The sequence below is a fragment of the Dermochelys coriacea genome, chromosome 12, assembly GCF_009764565.3.
Source record: "Dermochelys coriacea isolate rDerCor1 chromosome 12, rDerCor1.pri.v4, whole genome shotgun sequence".
In the NCBI taxonomy this organism is placed as follows: Eukaryota; Metazoa; Chordata; order Testudines; family Dermochelyidae; genus Dermochelys; species Dermochelys coriacea.
In genome coordinates, this window is record NC_050079.1 from 14,026,590 (window position 1) to 14,045,557 (window position 18,968).

Consider the following 18,968-nt stretch of genomic DNA (forward strand, 5'->3'; position numbering starts at 1 on the left):
ATCCTCCCAGTAGGAGTAGGGAATTGGGCTACAAACCACACAGATTCCCTAGAAGGATCTACTGGAGGTGAGGTCCTGTGACCCTACATCAGCTCCTGGCTCTGTGCATATTCTGTGGAGGACCCAGCACATGTGGGAGGGGTGAGTGCCATGCTTGGAATATCCCATCTGCACCCAGATATAGGACCTATGATGTCTCCATCCCAAATTTTGGCCACTACAGCTAAGAAAACAGGTTTAAGGCCCCCAGTGCTAGCTTAACAACCCTGGTAACATCCCTACGTCTAAGCTCCTGGAATGCTGTAAATATATGCAAAAAGAAAAGGAGTACTTGTGGCACCTTAGAGACTAACAAATTTATTTGAACATAAGCTTTCGTGAGCTACAGCTCACTTCATCGGATTCATGAAGTGAGCTGTAGTTCACGAAAGCTTATGCTCAAATAAAATTGTTAGTCTCCAAGGTGCCACAAGTACTCCTTTTCTTTTTGCGAATACAGACTAACACAGCTGCTGCTACTCTGAAACTTGTAAATATATGCATTTCCTTATGTTCTTTCTTCAACTTGTTTGTCCTTATGTGTGCTTTATTACTTTTTGAGACTCTGAAGCCGGCAGTATAGAGACCCCCACCTGTTCCTTCCACAAGTCCCTTCCATTCCATTCCATGCTATAAATGTTCAAAATCCTGCTGGTGACTTATTTCTGTATCAGTCTTGGTTTGCCCCCAACCTCCTCCACCTTCTAATGTTTTTTTACTTCCCCTTTCTCTTTGTACTCCAATAAGCAAGGGTCTGACCCTTTTGTCTTCCCTGCATAAATGATATACTGGTGACCTGTGCACTTCACTGTCTTCTAGGATCCAACTTCCAGTAAAGTGCAGCGTTTGGGGTTTAGTTAAGTGAAAAAAACATTAATAGAACTTTTTGTTTGTTTGATTTTTAGTTAAAATAAAATCTCAAAGACTTGCAAAAGGATGCACATATCCAGGCTGACAATCTCTATACCAAATTTCAATCGAAAGCCCCTTAAATATTTTCCTAGGTTTAACTTTTCTGCTTAAATACAGAAAAGTCAATGCAAATGAAACTAGAGCACTATTCCTTCACTATAATAAGCAATCCATTCTACCTGTAATATATGCTGAAATTTACATCAAAATGTTCAGTGTCCTTACCTATTGTACCAGTTGAAAAGGAGCCAGTTGAGTCCTTCCAGTTGGTATTCCCTGAGCTGGTTGCCATTTTTATATTCTCTGGACTGTTCTAGCTTCTTCCAGGAGTTAGGAGGAGGTCGGTCCTTAAAGGAAAAACAAAAATATTTTAAACTCAGCATAAATATTTTCCTGTGTCCAAAACATCTCTGTACTCTGTTTTCTCAGAGAGTGACTTGAAGGATTCTGAGTTTGCCTGTTTTTCTGTGGTTGGGAGGTTTCTTGTTATTGTTACTCTCTACTGATTAAATTAATTCATGAATGTGAATTTACATACATTTATTACACATATGCCTAGAGCTCATGAGAAATGGTTTATTAATAAATTGAAAAACATATCAAAATCAATTGTAACTGACTTTTTGCTTTGAATGTTACAGGAAGGAAAAAAAGATACAGTCTCGGCAGACTGAAAAGGCCTACTAAATATTTGTTCAGATGCCACTTATCTCGAGTTTGCTCTGTTTCCCTACCCAACCTCCCAAAAGAATTAGTTCACAGATACACAAAACACTTCTGGAAAATGGTGACATTTTGAACAATGTACCAGAGGAACTGAGCAAGATATTAGCAAAAGAGGCTAATATGGCCTTTAAAAATGAAGAAATAAACTTCAAAGCCTGCACATTAAGCAACAAGGAAAAAAACACTGATTTTGTACAAAAAGTCATGTACCCTCCCCACCCCCTTGATTATTTTGCCATAAAATAAAATCAGAGTTTTACTATATATGCCTTTTATAGTACATCGTGACAATGACATATATGGCTTCTCTTTCAACAAAAGTAATTTATTTGTTGTACATAATTTTCTTCCTATTAAGTTTTTCATTTGTTCAATTATTATCAAGAGGAGAAAAATAAGTCAGGAAATAGCTATGGAGTATATTGTGACAGTTATGTTTGCATATTTGCTCTGGTGTGGAAATGCAGGACCTAATTATCTCTCTCTTCATTTTAGTAGCAGATTTCTCTACAAAAGTGTTTTCTCCACTCACCTTTGTAAGTTCTACAATGGTAATTTACTTTGTATTACTCATCTCTTCTTTTAAAGCTTTGCAGAGTTATCAGAATACTTCTGTAATTTTTTCTGATTAATAAAGTTAAGTATCTTACTAACAGCTATATATACAGGCAGTATATGAGAATAGGAACATGTACAGTAGAACCTCTGAGTTACAAATACCAGAGTTATGAACAGTCAATCACAGACCTCATTTAGAACCAGATGTACGCTATCAGGCAGCAGGAAGATACCCCACCCCAAAAAAAGCAAATACAGAACAGTCCTGTTAAACTCCTTTAAAAAAAAAAGCAGCATTCTTCTGCATAGTAAAGTTTCAAAGTTGTATTAAGTCAATGTTCAGTTGTAAATTTTTGAAAGAACACCCATATTGTTTTGCTCAGAGTTATGGACATTTCAAAGTTATGAACAACCTCCATTCCCGAGGTTTTCATAACTCTGAGGTTCTACTGTATCCGTACTTAACTGAGAATGTCTTGTCTGGGTAATAAAGTTCACAGACCTATTACAGTAGGTCTTCACCCTATCTGCAGCTTTGGAGGCAGAAAAAGAAATGTCTGTTACTTGAGGAAGCGGATGGACGTTAAGATTGGACAGTCCTTGATGACCCAGCCAGTTTTAGTTCTGCCTCCATAAGAGCAGGCAGACAGTTCTAGACTCTCCCTGATGCAGAATATACCACATCGGTGACCTTAACATATAAAAGAGAGAGCTGTGATGCAAAGAGTTTACTGCATAAACTTGTAAGAGTGTTTTCAGTACATCTTACAGATTTTCATTAAAACTTACACTATATTTTAATACAAACAGTCAAAACTTTAAAGCTGGAAAGGAAAAGTCTTATTTGACAAATTAGGTATATTTTTACCAGTCTCCTTGAATCAGGCCTGGAAGCTTGCAGTTGTTCAAATTCTTCTATTTTTGCCTGGTCTACATCTTCTTTTAACTCCCAGGTGCTGTCTTCATATGGCAATGAACACCATTTTACTAGGTAGTAAATAACAGGCTGCAGGAAAAGAAATCCTTAATATTAGCAATTTGTGTACTATGGACTTGAAGCAGAAATTATTGGGCAAGTTTAATGGCTTAAGTTTAGCAGGAGGTCAGACTAGATGGTCATAATGGTCTCCTCTAGCCTTAAAAAAAAAAATAAATCTATGAATATGTGACTCTTACAGCTAGATGATTTTAATGTTCTCCATTCCCTTAACATAATTCTTTGTTTTTATCATCTCATGCTTCTGTTTTGACTAAGTTTTTAGGGCATTCATTTTGTATTTTATTCTTCTCTAAATACCTAGTATCTAGTAATACTACAAAAAATGAAATGGTATTACATTCTATAGAGTTTCTATTTTCCTTAGAGGGCTCAAAATACATATTGAACAAAAGGAGTGACAAACACACACACACACACACACACACACACACACACACTTCAGTCAAAACCATTGATGAAACTCACATCAAGATTTTATTCTGAAGTCCACTAAAATAAAAACAGGTGATACATCCACAAAACACAGAGAATTTGTGTTCTTGGCTTACTTCAAGTTACATTTGGTCAAATATTTACCTCACCAGTGTCCTTATCTTCACAAAAGGAGACTTCTAGCACCCGGTCCACTTCAACATAGTCAGGATTAAAAGGTTCTTCTTCCATCTACAATTCAAGAGTAATATAATTAGTAATCTGGGGTTATGTGGAGAGGAGATCAGTGATGCTGTGATTTAATACACCAATTTTTACCTGTTTAGGTATAAATATAAGTAAGCAGTCTCAATCTAACGCCTGTGAGCTTTTGTCCACATTATCCACCTCAAACCACTGCTCTGCTGTGATATCTACCAAAAACTTGACAATGGTCAGGCTGCTGGTATACAGAGACCACAGCCTATCATACTGACCAGTTTTATCTGTTTCCTTGTTCTCCCTCCGTCTGTCTATATCCATCTGTTGTCTCTTGTCTTATACTTAGATTGTAAGCCCTTTGGGGTAGTAACTGTCTTTTTGTTCTGTGTCTGTACAGAGCCTAGCCAGGACCATGGAGTTCTGGTCCATGACTAGACTCCCAGGCACTACAGCAACAGAAACAACAATAAAAACAACATCACCAAACAATTAGAGACAAATGATGCCACAGAGAGACCTAGCTTAAGAGTAGAAGTAGTGTTGTAATTTAGGATTGAAGTACCCTGACATAACTATGTCAGGAAGTTTGCACTATACCCATACTCTGCGTATCTGTCAGTCATTAATAGAATCAGTCTCTCCTGATCACAAAGTTACCCAATTAATCCTGACTTTAAAAGACACAAGTACTTAAGTAACTACAGATGACATTCTTTTGGATCAAATAAATTTTAAGAAAAAGAGAAAAATCCAAGACCTTCTTTTTATTTAGCATTAAAATTCAACCACGTAATTCAAAATAAATGCAAAAATAAAGAAGGAATTTGTAAAGGTTTTGGCAAGCAAAAGTCTAATTTACTGTGTATTTTTCTTACATCTGCAAAAAAGTGGGCTCTTTGTGCTTGCCTCAGCTTGAACCGTTTAATTTTCTGCTGTATTCTTTTATCCTTCAAAAGCTGCTGTTCTGTGGCCCATTCACAGTGAAGATAAGAGCTAAAATTATAAAACATTTAGTTAAAATATTACAAGAAAAGTTTTTATACTTATTTTATCCTACAGTTTCCACAATATGCAATCATTGAAAGAGGACAGCAATGTGTCTTCACATACATTTTTATGTACACAATATATTCTACCATTTTGTTCAATCAGTTTATTCCCCCTCCTTCGACATACATGCACTTTAGATTGACCCCATGTGGTTAAGGTACCCTTAATGAACAACATATCAACCACCTTTTCCCTCTCCAGAGCTCAAAGACATTTTAGGACTTAATTCTGCAATGTATTGTATATGGACTGATCTCAGCAAGCGCATGGAACCCCAGTGAAGTTGATGGGGCTCCATACAGCGGCAGCATTTCACCCACACACCCTCACAGCAGGGCAAAGCCACACGTAACAGTGTGGGAACTTCTGTAGCAAAAATGCTGAATTCCCCGAATTCCTAAATTCTGTGGGAGCAAAAATATATAGCACAGAAGGGCCTTATTTAACATGATGCAACACTTCACATATCTTAAAAGCTTGTTTCAGGCTTTCTACAAACTCAGGAAGACAACACTCTTGTGATATAATACTTACTAATTCTTGTATTTTACAAAAAATTCCTCTTCTTCCATTGTCATTCCAGCAGATATCTAAGAAAGTAAATTTAAGATTTTTTAGACTCATGAACATGTAAAGCACATCTTAGAATAAATAATTCCCTCATGCACACACCACCCTCATTTTAGTCACAATTACTCACTTCTTTCTTCACTATCCTGGAGGATAAAATTTTATCTACAATTGCTGCATCTTCTTCACTTGGATTCTCCTAATAAATGTGGAAAAATAATTAAATGATTACAGTCAGTACTAGGCAATCTTTTTAGAGATGTATAAGGCTGAAAAAGCCTGGGAAACACAGTGGTACGTTAAAAGGCCAGCACATACTGCAAAAACAGTTTTTTTCTTTCTCTTTATATACATAAACTTTTCATTTCCTTTCAGACAGTGACAAAAATCTTCCAATAAATCTTTCCCTGGACTGGTTATTAACTTGTCACTTTGTTTATTTAAAAAAATCCAGATGAACACAAAATCAGTATTTTTAAAAAATGTATTCTAAAGTAATCATTGTACCTTTTACTTTGGTGAGGTCAATTCAATTCATTTTCTGTACCATATATAACCAGAGAAGCGGTACTTTATTGGTCAAAAACGTAAGGATGTAATGCTGAAGTTCCAACATGTGCTAGCATTTTGCTGATCCATCGCACTATTTTTTCTTTCAGTTAAAATATAAAATAGTTTCCACGTTTTTTAAATCGAATGCTTATTTCTGTGAAGCTCACACACAGTCACCAAAGCCCCCTCTGGGTTCTATATATTAATGAAAATGTTAGATTGAACTGAATACAGAATACAGAACCTTTTAATCAACTTCCTTTCTACACAGTATGCAAGATGTCACAATTTTTAATAGGTACTTATCTTAGCCTACCAGTGCCATCTATCATTATAATAAAATAAAATTAACAGAATTGTGATTTGTATTTCTTATATATACACCAAATACTTCTAAATCTCCATTCTGTATTTTCAGCTAATATGGCTTGGGCTGTCAGACCTGGCAGCAGGGCTTGGATGCTGCCCAGAGCTCAAGCCCAAGCCTGCAGCCCTGGGCTCAGGTTGACAGCCCTGGTTCCGTTAATATGGACAGCCGGATAACAAAGGATCAGATAAAACAGGGTTCTATTTTATATGTAAATGTAAAAACTAAAATTTACTGTACATATGCAAATTCCGTATTTTTCAATGGCAAACAGATTTCTAGGATCCCGATACATCACACAGAAGATGTGTTCTGACAGAATAAGCGGCAGGCACATATTATTTTTCATTAACAAAAATCTTGTCTTAAGGTGTCAAACTCTCTATCCACAATTTGCCAACTGAGGCTCCCCAGAGATCAATCTTTACAAAAAACAAAAAACAAAACAAAAAACCCTCTCTTTATGAGAAGATAAACAGTAATTACAAATATAATACAGAGAATATCCCATAACCAAAAAATACATACATTGGTAATACCTGCTACATATTTGTATCTTAAGTGAACATATATAACCTCTCATTTGACATACTTTTTATTTTTAAATTTCAAAAGACAAAAATCTTTAGAAGTTAAACAGCCCATTAACAGGCAGCGTTCACACCGTCAAGGAACTCTGAATTTACTTTGATAGTTCAATATCACCATACATTAACAAGAATTAAACCTATGTAAATAAACTGCAGGATTATGCTGCAAATTGCTATCATCCTGCATCTCCACAGCCGCACCTGCAGTCACACCCACAAATTCTTTTCTGACAGCACTACTTCGAATACTTCAAACTCCTTCATCTTTTGAACAACTCCCTTTTTTAAAAAAACCCTTTCCTCAAAAATGTCCTCCCTTTCCCTCAAACCATGGAATTTTCCTTCATAGTTATACTGGTCTGAAGTGCTTGACAGGCAAAGTGCTTGGAACAGGTTTAAGGTCCTATGCCTTGTGAATCATCAAAGCCAGAAACACACCTCTTCTCAGCACTCCGCCATATCATAATGCTTATATGTCAGATGCAGCTTTTGTGATGGCCTTTCTCCAGTCTGTACTAGATAGGCTTCCTCAGCACCTACCCCCTTAACATGGACACTATGGAGCTACCTTAAATGGAGCACCCTTAGGGACAATTACTTGAAGAAAAGACTACTTACTTGTACAGTAACTGGAGTTCTTCAAGATGTTTTGTCCCTACAAGAACTCTACTACCTGCCCTCCTCCTCCTCTACTTTGGAGTCCTTGCATTAGGCTGGATTTTGCGGTAAAAAAGAAACAGGAGCAGCAGCAGGTTAGCCTTGCCTAATATGCTCTCAGATGTGGGCCATATGGACGCTGCTATCCAAAATCTCTGATCAGAGGCATACAGACGTGGGTACCCATAGAAACAATTACTCCAAGAGGAGTTGGTTACTCACCCTGCACAGTAACTGACATTCTTCAAGGTGGGTGTCCCTGTGGGTGCTCCATTCTAGGTGTTGGTGCGTCCCTGCGCCTTCGCTCAGAGATTTTTACAGCAGTACTCATACCGGTCGCGCATACACAGAGCTCCCCCCACCCCCCGAGTGTACCTTAATATTACGTGTACACGACCTGTCCCCTCAGTTCTTTCTCTACAACGGAGGCTACCCCAACTCCGAAGAAGAGGGGAGGAGGGTGGGTAGTGGAGCACCCACAGGGACACTCGTATCAAAGAACGTCAGTTATTGCACAGGGTGAGTAACCTCTCCTTCTCGAGCTGTCCCTGTGGGTGCTCCACACTAGGTGGCTTAAAAGCAGTGTATCTCAAGGAGGTAGGGACTTCGTATTGGGTAGAAATGCAGCAGATAAAACAGCTCTGCCTAATTGTGTATCCGAGAGGGGGCCCTGAGTAAAGACATAGTGCTTAACAAAAGTGTGTTCAGAAGACCAAGTAGCTACTTTACAGATGTCAGTCAGGGGAACTTTGCATAGAAAAGCCACGGAGGTAGCCATCGATCTAGTGGAGTGAGTTCTGATGTCTGCTGGAGGTGTAACTTTCCATATCTGATAACAGAATCGGATACAGTCAGAAATCCATTTTGAAAATCTCTGGGTGGAAATAGGTGTCCCTCTGGATCGCTCCGTGATGGAGACAAAGAATCTAGAAGAATTTCTAAAGGGATTGGTTCTATCCAAATAGAAGAACAAAGCCCTGCGTACGTCTAGAGTAAGCACTGTGGATTCAAACGAGTTTGCATGTGGTTTAGGAAAGAAGATAGGCAGCTGTATCGGTTCATTGATGTGGAATGACAAATGGACCTTTGGAAGAAATTTGGGATGTAATCGAAGGGTAACTTTGTCCTTAAAAAATAGGGTATATGGTGTGTCTGCCATGAGAGCTGCTATTTTTCCTGCCGGTCTGGCAGAAGTGATTGCCACTAAGAATGCTGTTTTCATAGAAAGGTGTAAGAGGGAGCAAGTGGCTAGGGGTTCGAATGGTTGTTCAGTTAAGCAAGATAACACTAAGTGAAGGTCCCATGGGGGTAGGAGGTCTAACGTCGGGATATAGGGATTGAAGTCCCTTGAGAAAACGTTTAGTGATCGGATGAGCACACACAGAGGTGTGTCTCGAGGATAGGATGCCCACGGGGCCCAATATTGCCACTGTGGTGGGAAGGGCATAGGTGGTGCCATCCACAGGTTTACACACCTTGGGGCAGGATTCTGAAAGTAGGATGAGGTGATGTTTCTATGACCTCTATTAATTGGGATCTGAGGATGAGAGACTTCATATGGTGAAAAATCCTCCTGGAGACCAGCTTCCTCTTCACTGAAGGAAGGCTGTTTGGACCCTGGCTGAGCATTTGGCGAAAAGCAGGCATTCAGTAAGGGTGACTGCAAAACGGGTGACAAGCAGGTCACTTGACTGTGTAAACTGCAGTGCTGAAGCTCCTCTGTGTGGTGAGGGCTGTGCGAGAAGAATCTGCTGCAACGAAAAGTTCCTCTGCACCGGTGTCTTCAGAGTCGTTTGGCTGCTGGCCAGTTCAGCGGCTGCCGGTGCCTGGAGAGCGGTGATAGCCTGCGGGGCGTCAGGCACGTCCGCATGTGTTGGCACCGCTTCCACCGTGGTGCCGAAAGCTGCCATCTGAGAGGCAGGCAACTGGAAGCCTGAAGCCTCGGCACCACAGCTCCGTGCTACCGCCTCAGCCCCAGCCGGGTTTCGCGCGGCACCAGAGGAGCCTGGTGCATCAAAACTGCTCAGCCAAGGGAGCGCTGGGAGGGAGGTGGTAGACCTGCCGGGAGAAGCCTTCTCCTGCAAAGTTCGCTTTGCGGGTGACAGAAGGTTATTTTTTTTTTTTTGAAGTTTTCTTCATCTTCTTGGGGGGAGGAGGGGACGTTGTGGTGTGGAGCAGAGCCGAAATTAGCACCTGGCTCTGAAGCTGACCCTAAGGATTTTTGCAGCAGGAGCAGCTTTAGCCTCAACTCCCTGTCTTTTCATGCCCTAGACTTAAGTTTGCTGCAGTGGGCCCATTTTTGGGGGATGTGGGACTCTCCCAAACATTTTATGCATTTTGAATGGCCATCAGACAGAGGGATGGTATCCTTACAATTAGAGCAGTGCTTAAAGCCTGGGGAGCCAGGCATGTCAGAAGCAGCTGCGCTGACAGGAACTAAGAGAATATATATATATTTTTTTAAAAGAAACTAACACAGTACTGGTAACAAACGAACCATCTACAAGGGTAAGAGTAACAAGTAAAAAATGACAGGTTTCAGAGTAGCAGCTGTGTTAGTCTGTATCAGCAAAAAAAAAAAAAAAAAAAAAAGAGTACTTGTGGCACCTGCTGAGCTTCGCTCAGGCCGGGGATGGTAGAGAAGAAACTGAGGGGACTGGTCGCGGACGCGTACTGTTAAGGTACACTCAGAGTGGGGCAAGCTCTGCGCGTGTGCGACTGGTACAAGTACTGCTGTAAAAGTCTCCGAGCAAAGGCGCAGGGACGCATTAACACCTAGAATGGAGCACCCACAGGCACAGCTCTCGAAGAAGGACACTGAAGTCCTGATAGAAAGTCAACTGAAGTCAATGGGGATATTTCCATTCGCTTCAATGGGCATCAGATCAAGCCCTCAGTAATCAGGGCTGCCAAACCTGCAAGAAACAGAAGTAGCAGCACTCCATCACTTTGTATATGGAGCAAGCTGTTACCTGTTACCTTTGAAGCTTACTCCACAGCACCTGAAGAGGAAAGGTAACTTAAGCTTCTCAGGTTGCTTCTACAGCAAAATTTTTATATAGTAAGATGGAAAGTTAATCTGTTGTGGTGAACACATACACCATTTTCGTTAGCAGCAGCCTGCTCTTGGTAGTTGAAAAGAGTCTTTACATGGACAGTAAGAAGCCAAAGGGAAAACCGATTAGGATGCTAGTCAGTTTTCCTCTCCAATCAGTCTATGTGTAAAGTGCTGCAGTTCTGCCAACTCTGCCAAGACGGTGAAATAGAAAACCAGGGACAAAAGGAACAAAGCATAAAGAAGCGGAAATGGAGGAAGTTAAAAAAAATAAAAAAGGTATCATAACATGGCAAGGGAAAGAAAAGGGAGAAAGAAGGCAAAAAAGGTAAAAAAAGAGAAAAAAGATAAGAGACAGGCGTAAGTGTATGGGTGTGCAGTTTATAAAAGAAAGAAAAAATTCAAAGGAAAAATGTCTCACAATTTCCACAATTTCTCGAAAAATATTCCATATCTCAAGCCCTAAATTACATACAAAACAAAAATACATCTAAACAAAAAACCTATGTTAAAAGAAAGTTAAGGTTTCAAAGTCCACCATTCAGAATTTCAGTCAGATCAGAACAAAGGTTGCTTGTGCAGCCATAATTCTGCCCCCTTGTGCAAATGCATCATAAAACAATTTTTAATTACATGACCACACCATATTTTTTTTCCACACAACCCCGTGTCAAAGTGTGCGGTTTTTTGTTGTTTTTTTTTAAATAGCAAATACAAAAAACAAAAATTCCATAACATGGTATCAGACTGACCCCATCGTGGGCCATCAGCAGAACTGGAACTGGCAGGAAATGAAGGGTAGGAATAAATGGTTAGTATTCGTAAGGGAGAAAGGTAAATAGCGTGGTCTCCCAAGAATCGATATTGGGATATGTGCTGTTCAACATCTTCATAAATGATCTAGAAAAAGAGGTGAACAGTGAGGTGCAGAGGATATAAAATCACTCAAAGTTAAACACACACTTGGTCAGTGAGTTTCATGGATATCTGCTGACAGCAAAGGCACATTGGGACTCCATTCCCTCCTAAAACCTGGAATAATTTATCTAGTGGTTACAGATCCTCTTAGCCTACCTGTCTGTCTCCTTCTGCCTGTCTCCTGGAATGTCCCTCAACAGCATATCCCCTTCAGTTCTTGTCACTCCCTCTTCTATTACTCTTTGCACATAACAGTCCCACTCTGCTCCTGTCCCTGCCTAGGCCACAGGTTCTCAATCTTTTGGGGCTCAGGATTCATTTGTAAACCTCGATGGCCTGTCACGATGCATTAAATAGCTTTAGTGCAAAACACATGTGGTTTACTAAATATTTCTTATCCACAATATACAATATCCACATCAACAAAACAAGTACTAAATAACTACAACTTACACACCATAGTGGCAGCTCCTGTCCATTGGAGCTAGCTGGGCTCACCTCCTTGTTCCAGACACTTTGACCTCGTGGGTTGCAGCACCCCTCAAGTTTGGACCAGCCCCTCTGACTCAGCACAACTTACTCAAATTTGCCCCCTCACCGTACATCATGCCAGCAGGACAACTGAGCCAAACCAGAGCAGCACTGCAACCCCATGCACAATATTGCAAAATGCCCCAAGTGGGGAGCAGAGCCCAGCCACCCCCACGTCAGGAGCTGCCACTGCAGAATAAATGAGGGGTAGGCTCTGCAACTCCCTCCCCAAAGACAGGACTTGACCCCAGCTATCAATTCCCCAGGCCTCCTAAGCAACCCTCTGACGCACATGCAACCTAATTTGGGGGCATGACTCCACAGGTTCAGAAATCCTGGCCCAGACTGTACCAGTCTTCCCTCTACTCCTGTCCATCCCTCAAATATGTTGCTATTTCCCTTCTCTTATCCCCTGTACCTGTCCACCAACAGACTGCTCTTCCCCCTTGACTCTATTACTGAACCCCCTGAATTCAAGAAAGTTGGCTTCTGTCTCCTCCTTGATGCCTAGGTTCCAACAGGGGGAGTACTGAGAACAAGAGAGAAAGTCTCCTTATTCTCAGCTCTGGTGCCCACAGTCACAGAAGTCATCAACAGCCAGAAGGAGCAACTGCAGGAAAAGTCCAGTTCAGCTCTGGGCAGGAACATGGCAGTTCTGTAGATGTGGAGCATACTCAGTGGAGATGCAATGTCCAGAGAATTTTGCTGCCATTTTCTAATAAACCTCTTTGGAGCATGTGGAAATGATAATTTTTAGAGGCTTATAATGTGGCTAAATTGGGATAGATTTTCAAAAGAATAGGTAAAGGCATTTCTCTGACCCTAGGATATACTACCTACCATATTTCAAGTCCCTGCTCAAAAGCATGAGGTGCCATAACTTCTCAATGAAACAGCTGCAATAATTTTGTAACATTTGGCAAAACAATGTAATTATCTCTAACCCTGTTCTCAATAATGGATTAACTGTTTTTCCTGCAACTTTCCAAAAAAGTAGTATTTATGTCAGACACCAGATGACCTGAAAATTGGAAAGGGGAGGATAACTGTGTGGAACCTGGGCAATTGCTACTGTGCATCATAATTATTGGGTAACTGACCTAAGTCAGGCAAATAAGGCTAACAAAACGGGCTTTACCCATGATATAGTGAAGTTAGTTGGAAGATTCACACTACTCACAGTTCTGGATTTTTACGTACCACAAATAATTGTAAGGGTTGCTCAGCAGGCAAAGGAGCAGAACTCTTTTTGATTTTCACAGAAACTTTAGCCTCTTCCTCTGACTGTTTTCCTTCTCCTTCTTCAGCATACTTTTTTCTTTTAACTTGACGATTTGATCTTCTCTTCTACAATACAGTAATATCAACATGATATTTTTACTGAAAATTCTTTCTAGCAAGAACTGCTTCTACTGATTTTTTAAAAATAGTCATTCAGCTACACTACATATTACTATAGAAAATTTAGTGAGCCGTAATTTTAGTAAGTGCACAAATTTAAAGAAAAAAAAGTAACTGTATAAACATAATAGGGTGGGGAGATGCTAAGCCAAATTTTGGACCTACAAATCTTGTTAATGTTGTTTCTTTAAATTATATATAATAAAATATAAAAAGTAGTTAAGTGGCTTTGTCTGCATTTACAGCTAAGAAACAAAAACGGAGTAATGCTTTCTGGATATTTAGGAACAAAATTCAGGTGAGAGCTATTTTGTTTCATGAATTCACTGTAATTTCTCCCAATAGTAATTTCACAAGGATAAAAACAAAAGACCACTGTGTGCTATTAATCTATCTAAATCAATAACCTATAAAGTGAAGATTTACACAATATGCTAAAACGACTCCTCTATTAAATAAAAAGTCCTTTTTGTATAAACCAGTATTATGAAGACTCTGAGAAATTAAGAAAGAGAAGAGACCTATTAGAGCATGCCAGTAATACTGCTGATAGTGTATGATTTTTATTTATTAATTAATTAATTATTATTATTTGTTTTAAACAGGTGTACTGTCTATTCCATCATCTCCTCTATGGGTCTCGATCAAGGTTATTCTAGTATAACCAACAGCAACTTTGAGATATCATACACATTTCAGCTTAAAGTCTTTTTACTTTTTTTAAAAATCTCATTACTAGACTATCCCACTCTTAACAATTTCTCTCACTTTGATGTTATAACTTTCAAATACTTGCAGATTTTACACATTTAACCATTTTAAGCTTAATGATAAAACCACCTTTACGGTCTCTTTATTATTTTGATGAGCTGATGACTAACAGGAGACTGGATAACAAAGACAACAGCAATCAATATAACTGATTAACAAAAGGTTGACAACTAACTGATTTGAAAACACTGATCTGTCTAAGAAAATCACTTATTTTGGGCAATGAATCAGCAGAAGTATAGAAATAAGACAGCTCTGCAACTCCATACATACTGGACTGAACTTTACAGCAAAGTAACTGAATCACACGGATTTACTCCGAATGAAGCACCCATTTACAGTAAGGTGTTTCTCTAATTGGCTAGCAATCAACAAGGCTCTACACCAAATATGGCAAGTGCCAACAGCTTCTGCGGAACTTACACTACTGCATCAGTGTGAAAACTGACCAGTCTAGTCTGTTATCTGAAACATTAAAGCTATGAGCCACAGTGGAAGCAGGTGTTGGGGCAATTCATTAAGCAGAATAAGGTGTACAATAGTCCCTGACACACTTCTGCAGTAGCCAAGAGGCTCTTATCTATTTTAAGGGTTTTGTATAGAGCCCACCACCATAATAACTAAACATATATAAAGTAAAGTACATTGAGGTCGTCTGTGGAATCCTTGGAGTCTTTCATAACTAGTAAAGTGAGAAGAACAGAATGTTTTACTTGCATTGAATTTATATTGTGGGCAGGGAGGGTAATTTTTGAATGGGATGGGGGGGGAAGAGAATTGGTTTAAATATCTGATTATGGCAGGAATGCTCTCTCAAGAGGAAGATGGTGTGCCCAATGAGGAGGCTGAACTCCAAATTAATAAGAGTTCCCCTGAGAGTCTGTTCCATAGTATGAAGACCTCAAATAAAAATACTTTATCTCTAGCTCTGTCACTTTTGTCCTGGGTTTTGTGAGCTGCCTTGCCCCAAAAAAAACACAAACACCCTGAAAGATAGCAGATGGAGACGTAGTGACACAGCAAGGTCCTAATCTAACAATGGCCTTGAAGATAAGGATCACAACTTTAAACTTTAAACTGAAACCAGAAGTGGCATGTGGGGGGGGGGGAGGGAAGGAAAGAGGGTATGTATACAAAGAGATTGCTCTTTTTCCTTCCATAAGTGAATGCCTACAAAAGACAAATACTACCCAGAGGCTGATACAATTAAGAAAATTCCCCTGAGGAGGAGTTAGAGATAACATCCTGTTGGGACTCCCAGACACCTTCTACTTCTCAACAAGTAGCGGATTTGGGAATTGGCTTTTCACTTTGGTGAGCCCCTAGACAAATGAAGATAGGCAATAATAAAAAAAGCAAGAAAAGACACATCATGGTCTACAACAACACAGAAAAGAAAAAAAAATGAAATAATGCCAAGAAGAGAAAGATATAGTAAACATTACACAAATTGTATTTTCTAAAAATTATCCATTTGATCAACAACGTTGCTATAAGGGCTGTTGATTAATCACAGTTAACTCAAAAAATTAATCACAATTAATAGCAGTTTTAATCACACTGTTAAATAGAATACCAACTGAAATTTATTAAATATTTTGGATGTTTTTCTACATTTTCAAATATACTGATTTCAATTACAACACAGAATACAAGTGTACAGTGCTTACTTTATATTATTTTTATTACAAATAGTTGCACTGTAAAAATGATAAAAAATAGTATTTTTAAATTCACCTCAGACAATCACCTCAGACTGTAGTGCAATCTCCTTATTGTGAAAGCGCAACTTACAAATGTACATTTTTTTTGTTACATAATTGCACTCAAAAACAAAACAATGTAAAACTTTAGTGCCTACAAGTCCATTCAGGCTTACTTCTTGTGCAGTCAACCGCTAAGAGAAACAAGTTTGTTTACATTTACGGGAGATAATGCTGCCTGCTTCTTATTTACAATGTCACCTGAAAGTGAGAACAGGCATTTGCATGGCACTTTTGTAGCCGGCATTGCAAGGTATTTACATTCCAGATATTGTAAAGATTTGCATGCCCCTTCATCCTTTGGCCACCATTCCAGAGGATATACGTCCATGCTGATGACACCCATTAAAAAAAGAACGTGTTAATTAAATTTGTGACTGAACTCGTTGGGGGAGAATTGTATATCTCCTGCTCTGTGTTTTAACTGCATTCTAACATATATTTCATGTTATAGCAATATCGGATTATGACCCAGCATGTTGTTTGTTTTAAGAACACTTTCAATGCAGATTTGACAAAACGCAAAGAAGGTACTGATGTGAGATTTCTAAAGATAGCTACAGCACTCGACCCAAGATTTAAGAATCTGAAGGACCTTCCAAAATCTGAGAGGGACGGGGCGTGGAGCATGCTTTCAGAAGTCTTAAAAGAGCAACATACCGATGCAGAAACTACAGAACCTGAACCAAAAAGAGAATCAACTGTCTGCTGGTGATATGTGACTCAGATGATGAAAATGAACATGCGTCAGTCTGCACTACTTTGGATCGTTATCGAACAGAAACCATCATCAGCATGAACGCATAAAATAAAAATGAAAATCACCACAGACTTTGGTATACAGGGAGAGCATATAAGTGAAAATAATTATGCACAAGCCTATCGGAATGGAGCTGTCTGTCTGTATTAGGTGGTCGTCAAAATGGGTTTTTTTATGCACAAACCATAAATTTACAGATATCCAAATGCTACATCATAATTAATAAAACACAGTAGTCAGCTATCTCTGAAAGGAGGGCATTTCAGGAGAAAATGTAGACAGTTATAGAAAAAATGTCAGCTTATCAGTATGAAAAAGAAACTGAAAGGGATTTAAAGAAGTTAAGAGAGTTAGATAGAAGGTCAACTGTTCAGTCAGACATATTTCAAATCCTAAAACACTTGCAATATAAAAAGAAAAGGAATACTTTTAGCACCTTAGAGACTAACAAATTTATTTGTCTGTAGACAATGGATCGCGTGGTGTGGTCTGGATGAAAGCTGGAGGAATGTAGTTAAGTATAGCGGTGAGTAGGTTTCCAGTAACACAGGTACCTATCCTTGCAATAAAGCCCGTTGCCAACTGTGTCCACATATCTATTCAGGGGACACCATCATAGGGCCTAATCACATCAGCCACACTATCACTACTGCTGCATAAAACAGAACTCCAGGTAGCTAACTACTATTACGACTGCTATTACCTTCTACAATTGACATGATACCACAGTAGCCCTAATACAGTCAGTTTTAAGATCAACTGCTACTTACCTGAGCATGGTCTCAGAGCATACTCGGCTCCATTTTTATTGGTTTTGAGTGGAAATGGCATTCTTTTTACACTGATTCTCACAGGCTACAAAGAACTTAGGTGACTTCCTAAATTCCTTGGGTAGGATTTTCAAAAGTACATGAGCAATTTAGGACTATAAGTCCCATTCAAAGTAATTTATGGGCTTTTAATCCTCTTCTCTTCATCTTAACCAAACAAAATATTATCCAAAGCAAAGTGCCTACAGTTTATAGAGGTTAGCTACTTTTGTGCTCCAACTGGTGCAGGAGTTTTTCCTGACTGATGCATAAAGAGGCATACAATTCAGTCAGCAATGGAGTATCATCCTTCAGAAGACATTCAAAGAAAGTGCCTCTAAGTTCCAGAGTGCCTGGTATTTAACAAGTTCAAAATTACCACACCATTGCACGTACGCCTTGCAGTACAGCTACACTGAGTTTGGGTCTTGCAATTTAATTGTCATACTACATCTTCACGGATACTGCATCAATTATGAGAAGCTAAGGCAGTTCACCACTAGTACTACAAAAATTGAAGTAGAAAGATTCCAGGAAGGTGTGTTCATTCCAAATGGAATTGTACCACTTCATGCTGATGGAAACCTCATCCATGAAGATGCTGATCATATAGAAATAAATTTAGAGACCACTGATTGAAAGAATATCTTCCATTCAATGGCAGAGTCGTATTTCAAGAAGAGTCTACAGCTAGCCAAGCATCACAAGAAATATCACTGAAGTATGGGAGAGAACAGTTACTTCTTCTCCCTTGAAAAATCAGAGTCTCTTACACACTGTGCAGCATTTGAAAAATCTAGAACACTTCCACAAGCAACACGCCTTGAAAACATTTTTGAGATAATCAACTGTGTCTGTAGGCAGAACAATCTTCTAGGCACAGAACTGTGTGTACAAGTCAAGGCAATGAAGACTTTGGTAACCCTTGCACTCTCGACAGAGATCATAATGATGAACAAGATGATGGATAATGAGGTTGACTACAAATGTCATCCACGCTATTACATTTCAATGATACCTGTGCAGCAAATATATTAGAATTTGTTTTACGTTTAGATTGTTGTTGTGATGCTTTGACGTCACAAAGAAATACAATTTTGTGTCTTGAAATAATATACAGAGTGATTAAACTAACAGAAACAAATGCAAATATTTCTAAGTGGTCATTTCAATGTGTTGATGGCGTCGTTGTTTATCCCGGTTTCTATGGTAACGGCACCACTTGATAGCTCCACATCAAAGCTCATCTTAAAGGAGACATAATAGGCTTTCAAATGATGTATGAACTGCATGTGTATAGAGGGTA

General features: G+C 39.2%; 1 protein-coding gene across 1 annotated transcript in view; it reads right to left on the reverse strand.

The window, feature by feature from the left end:
- CHD9 (chromodomain helicase DNA binding protein 9) overlaps positions 1-18,968 on the reverse strand; it is a 193,864-nt gene that overhangs the window by 83,691 nt on the left and 91,205 nt on the right. The window contains 7 exon segments of the mRNA XM_043495245.1: positions 1,177-1,298; positions 3,104-3,241; positions 3,812-3,898; positions 4,744-4,861; positions 5,453-5,508; positions 5,619-5,687; positions 13,359-13,505. Coding sequence (XP_043351180.1) covers positions 1,177-1,298; positions 3,104-3,241; positions 3,812-3,898; positions 4,744-4,861; positions 5,453-5,508; positions 5,619-5,687; positions 13,359-13,505 — 737 coding nt within the window.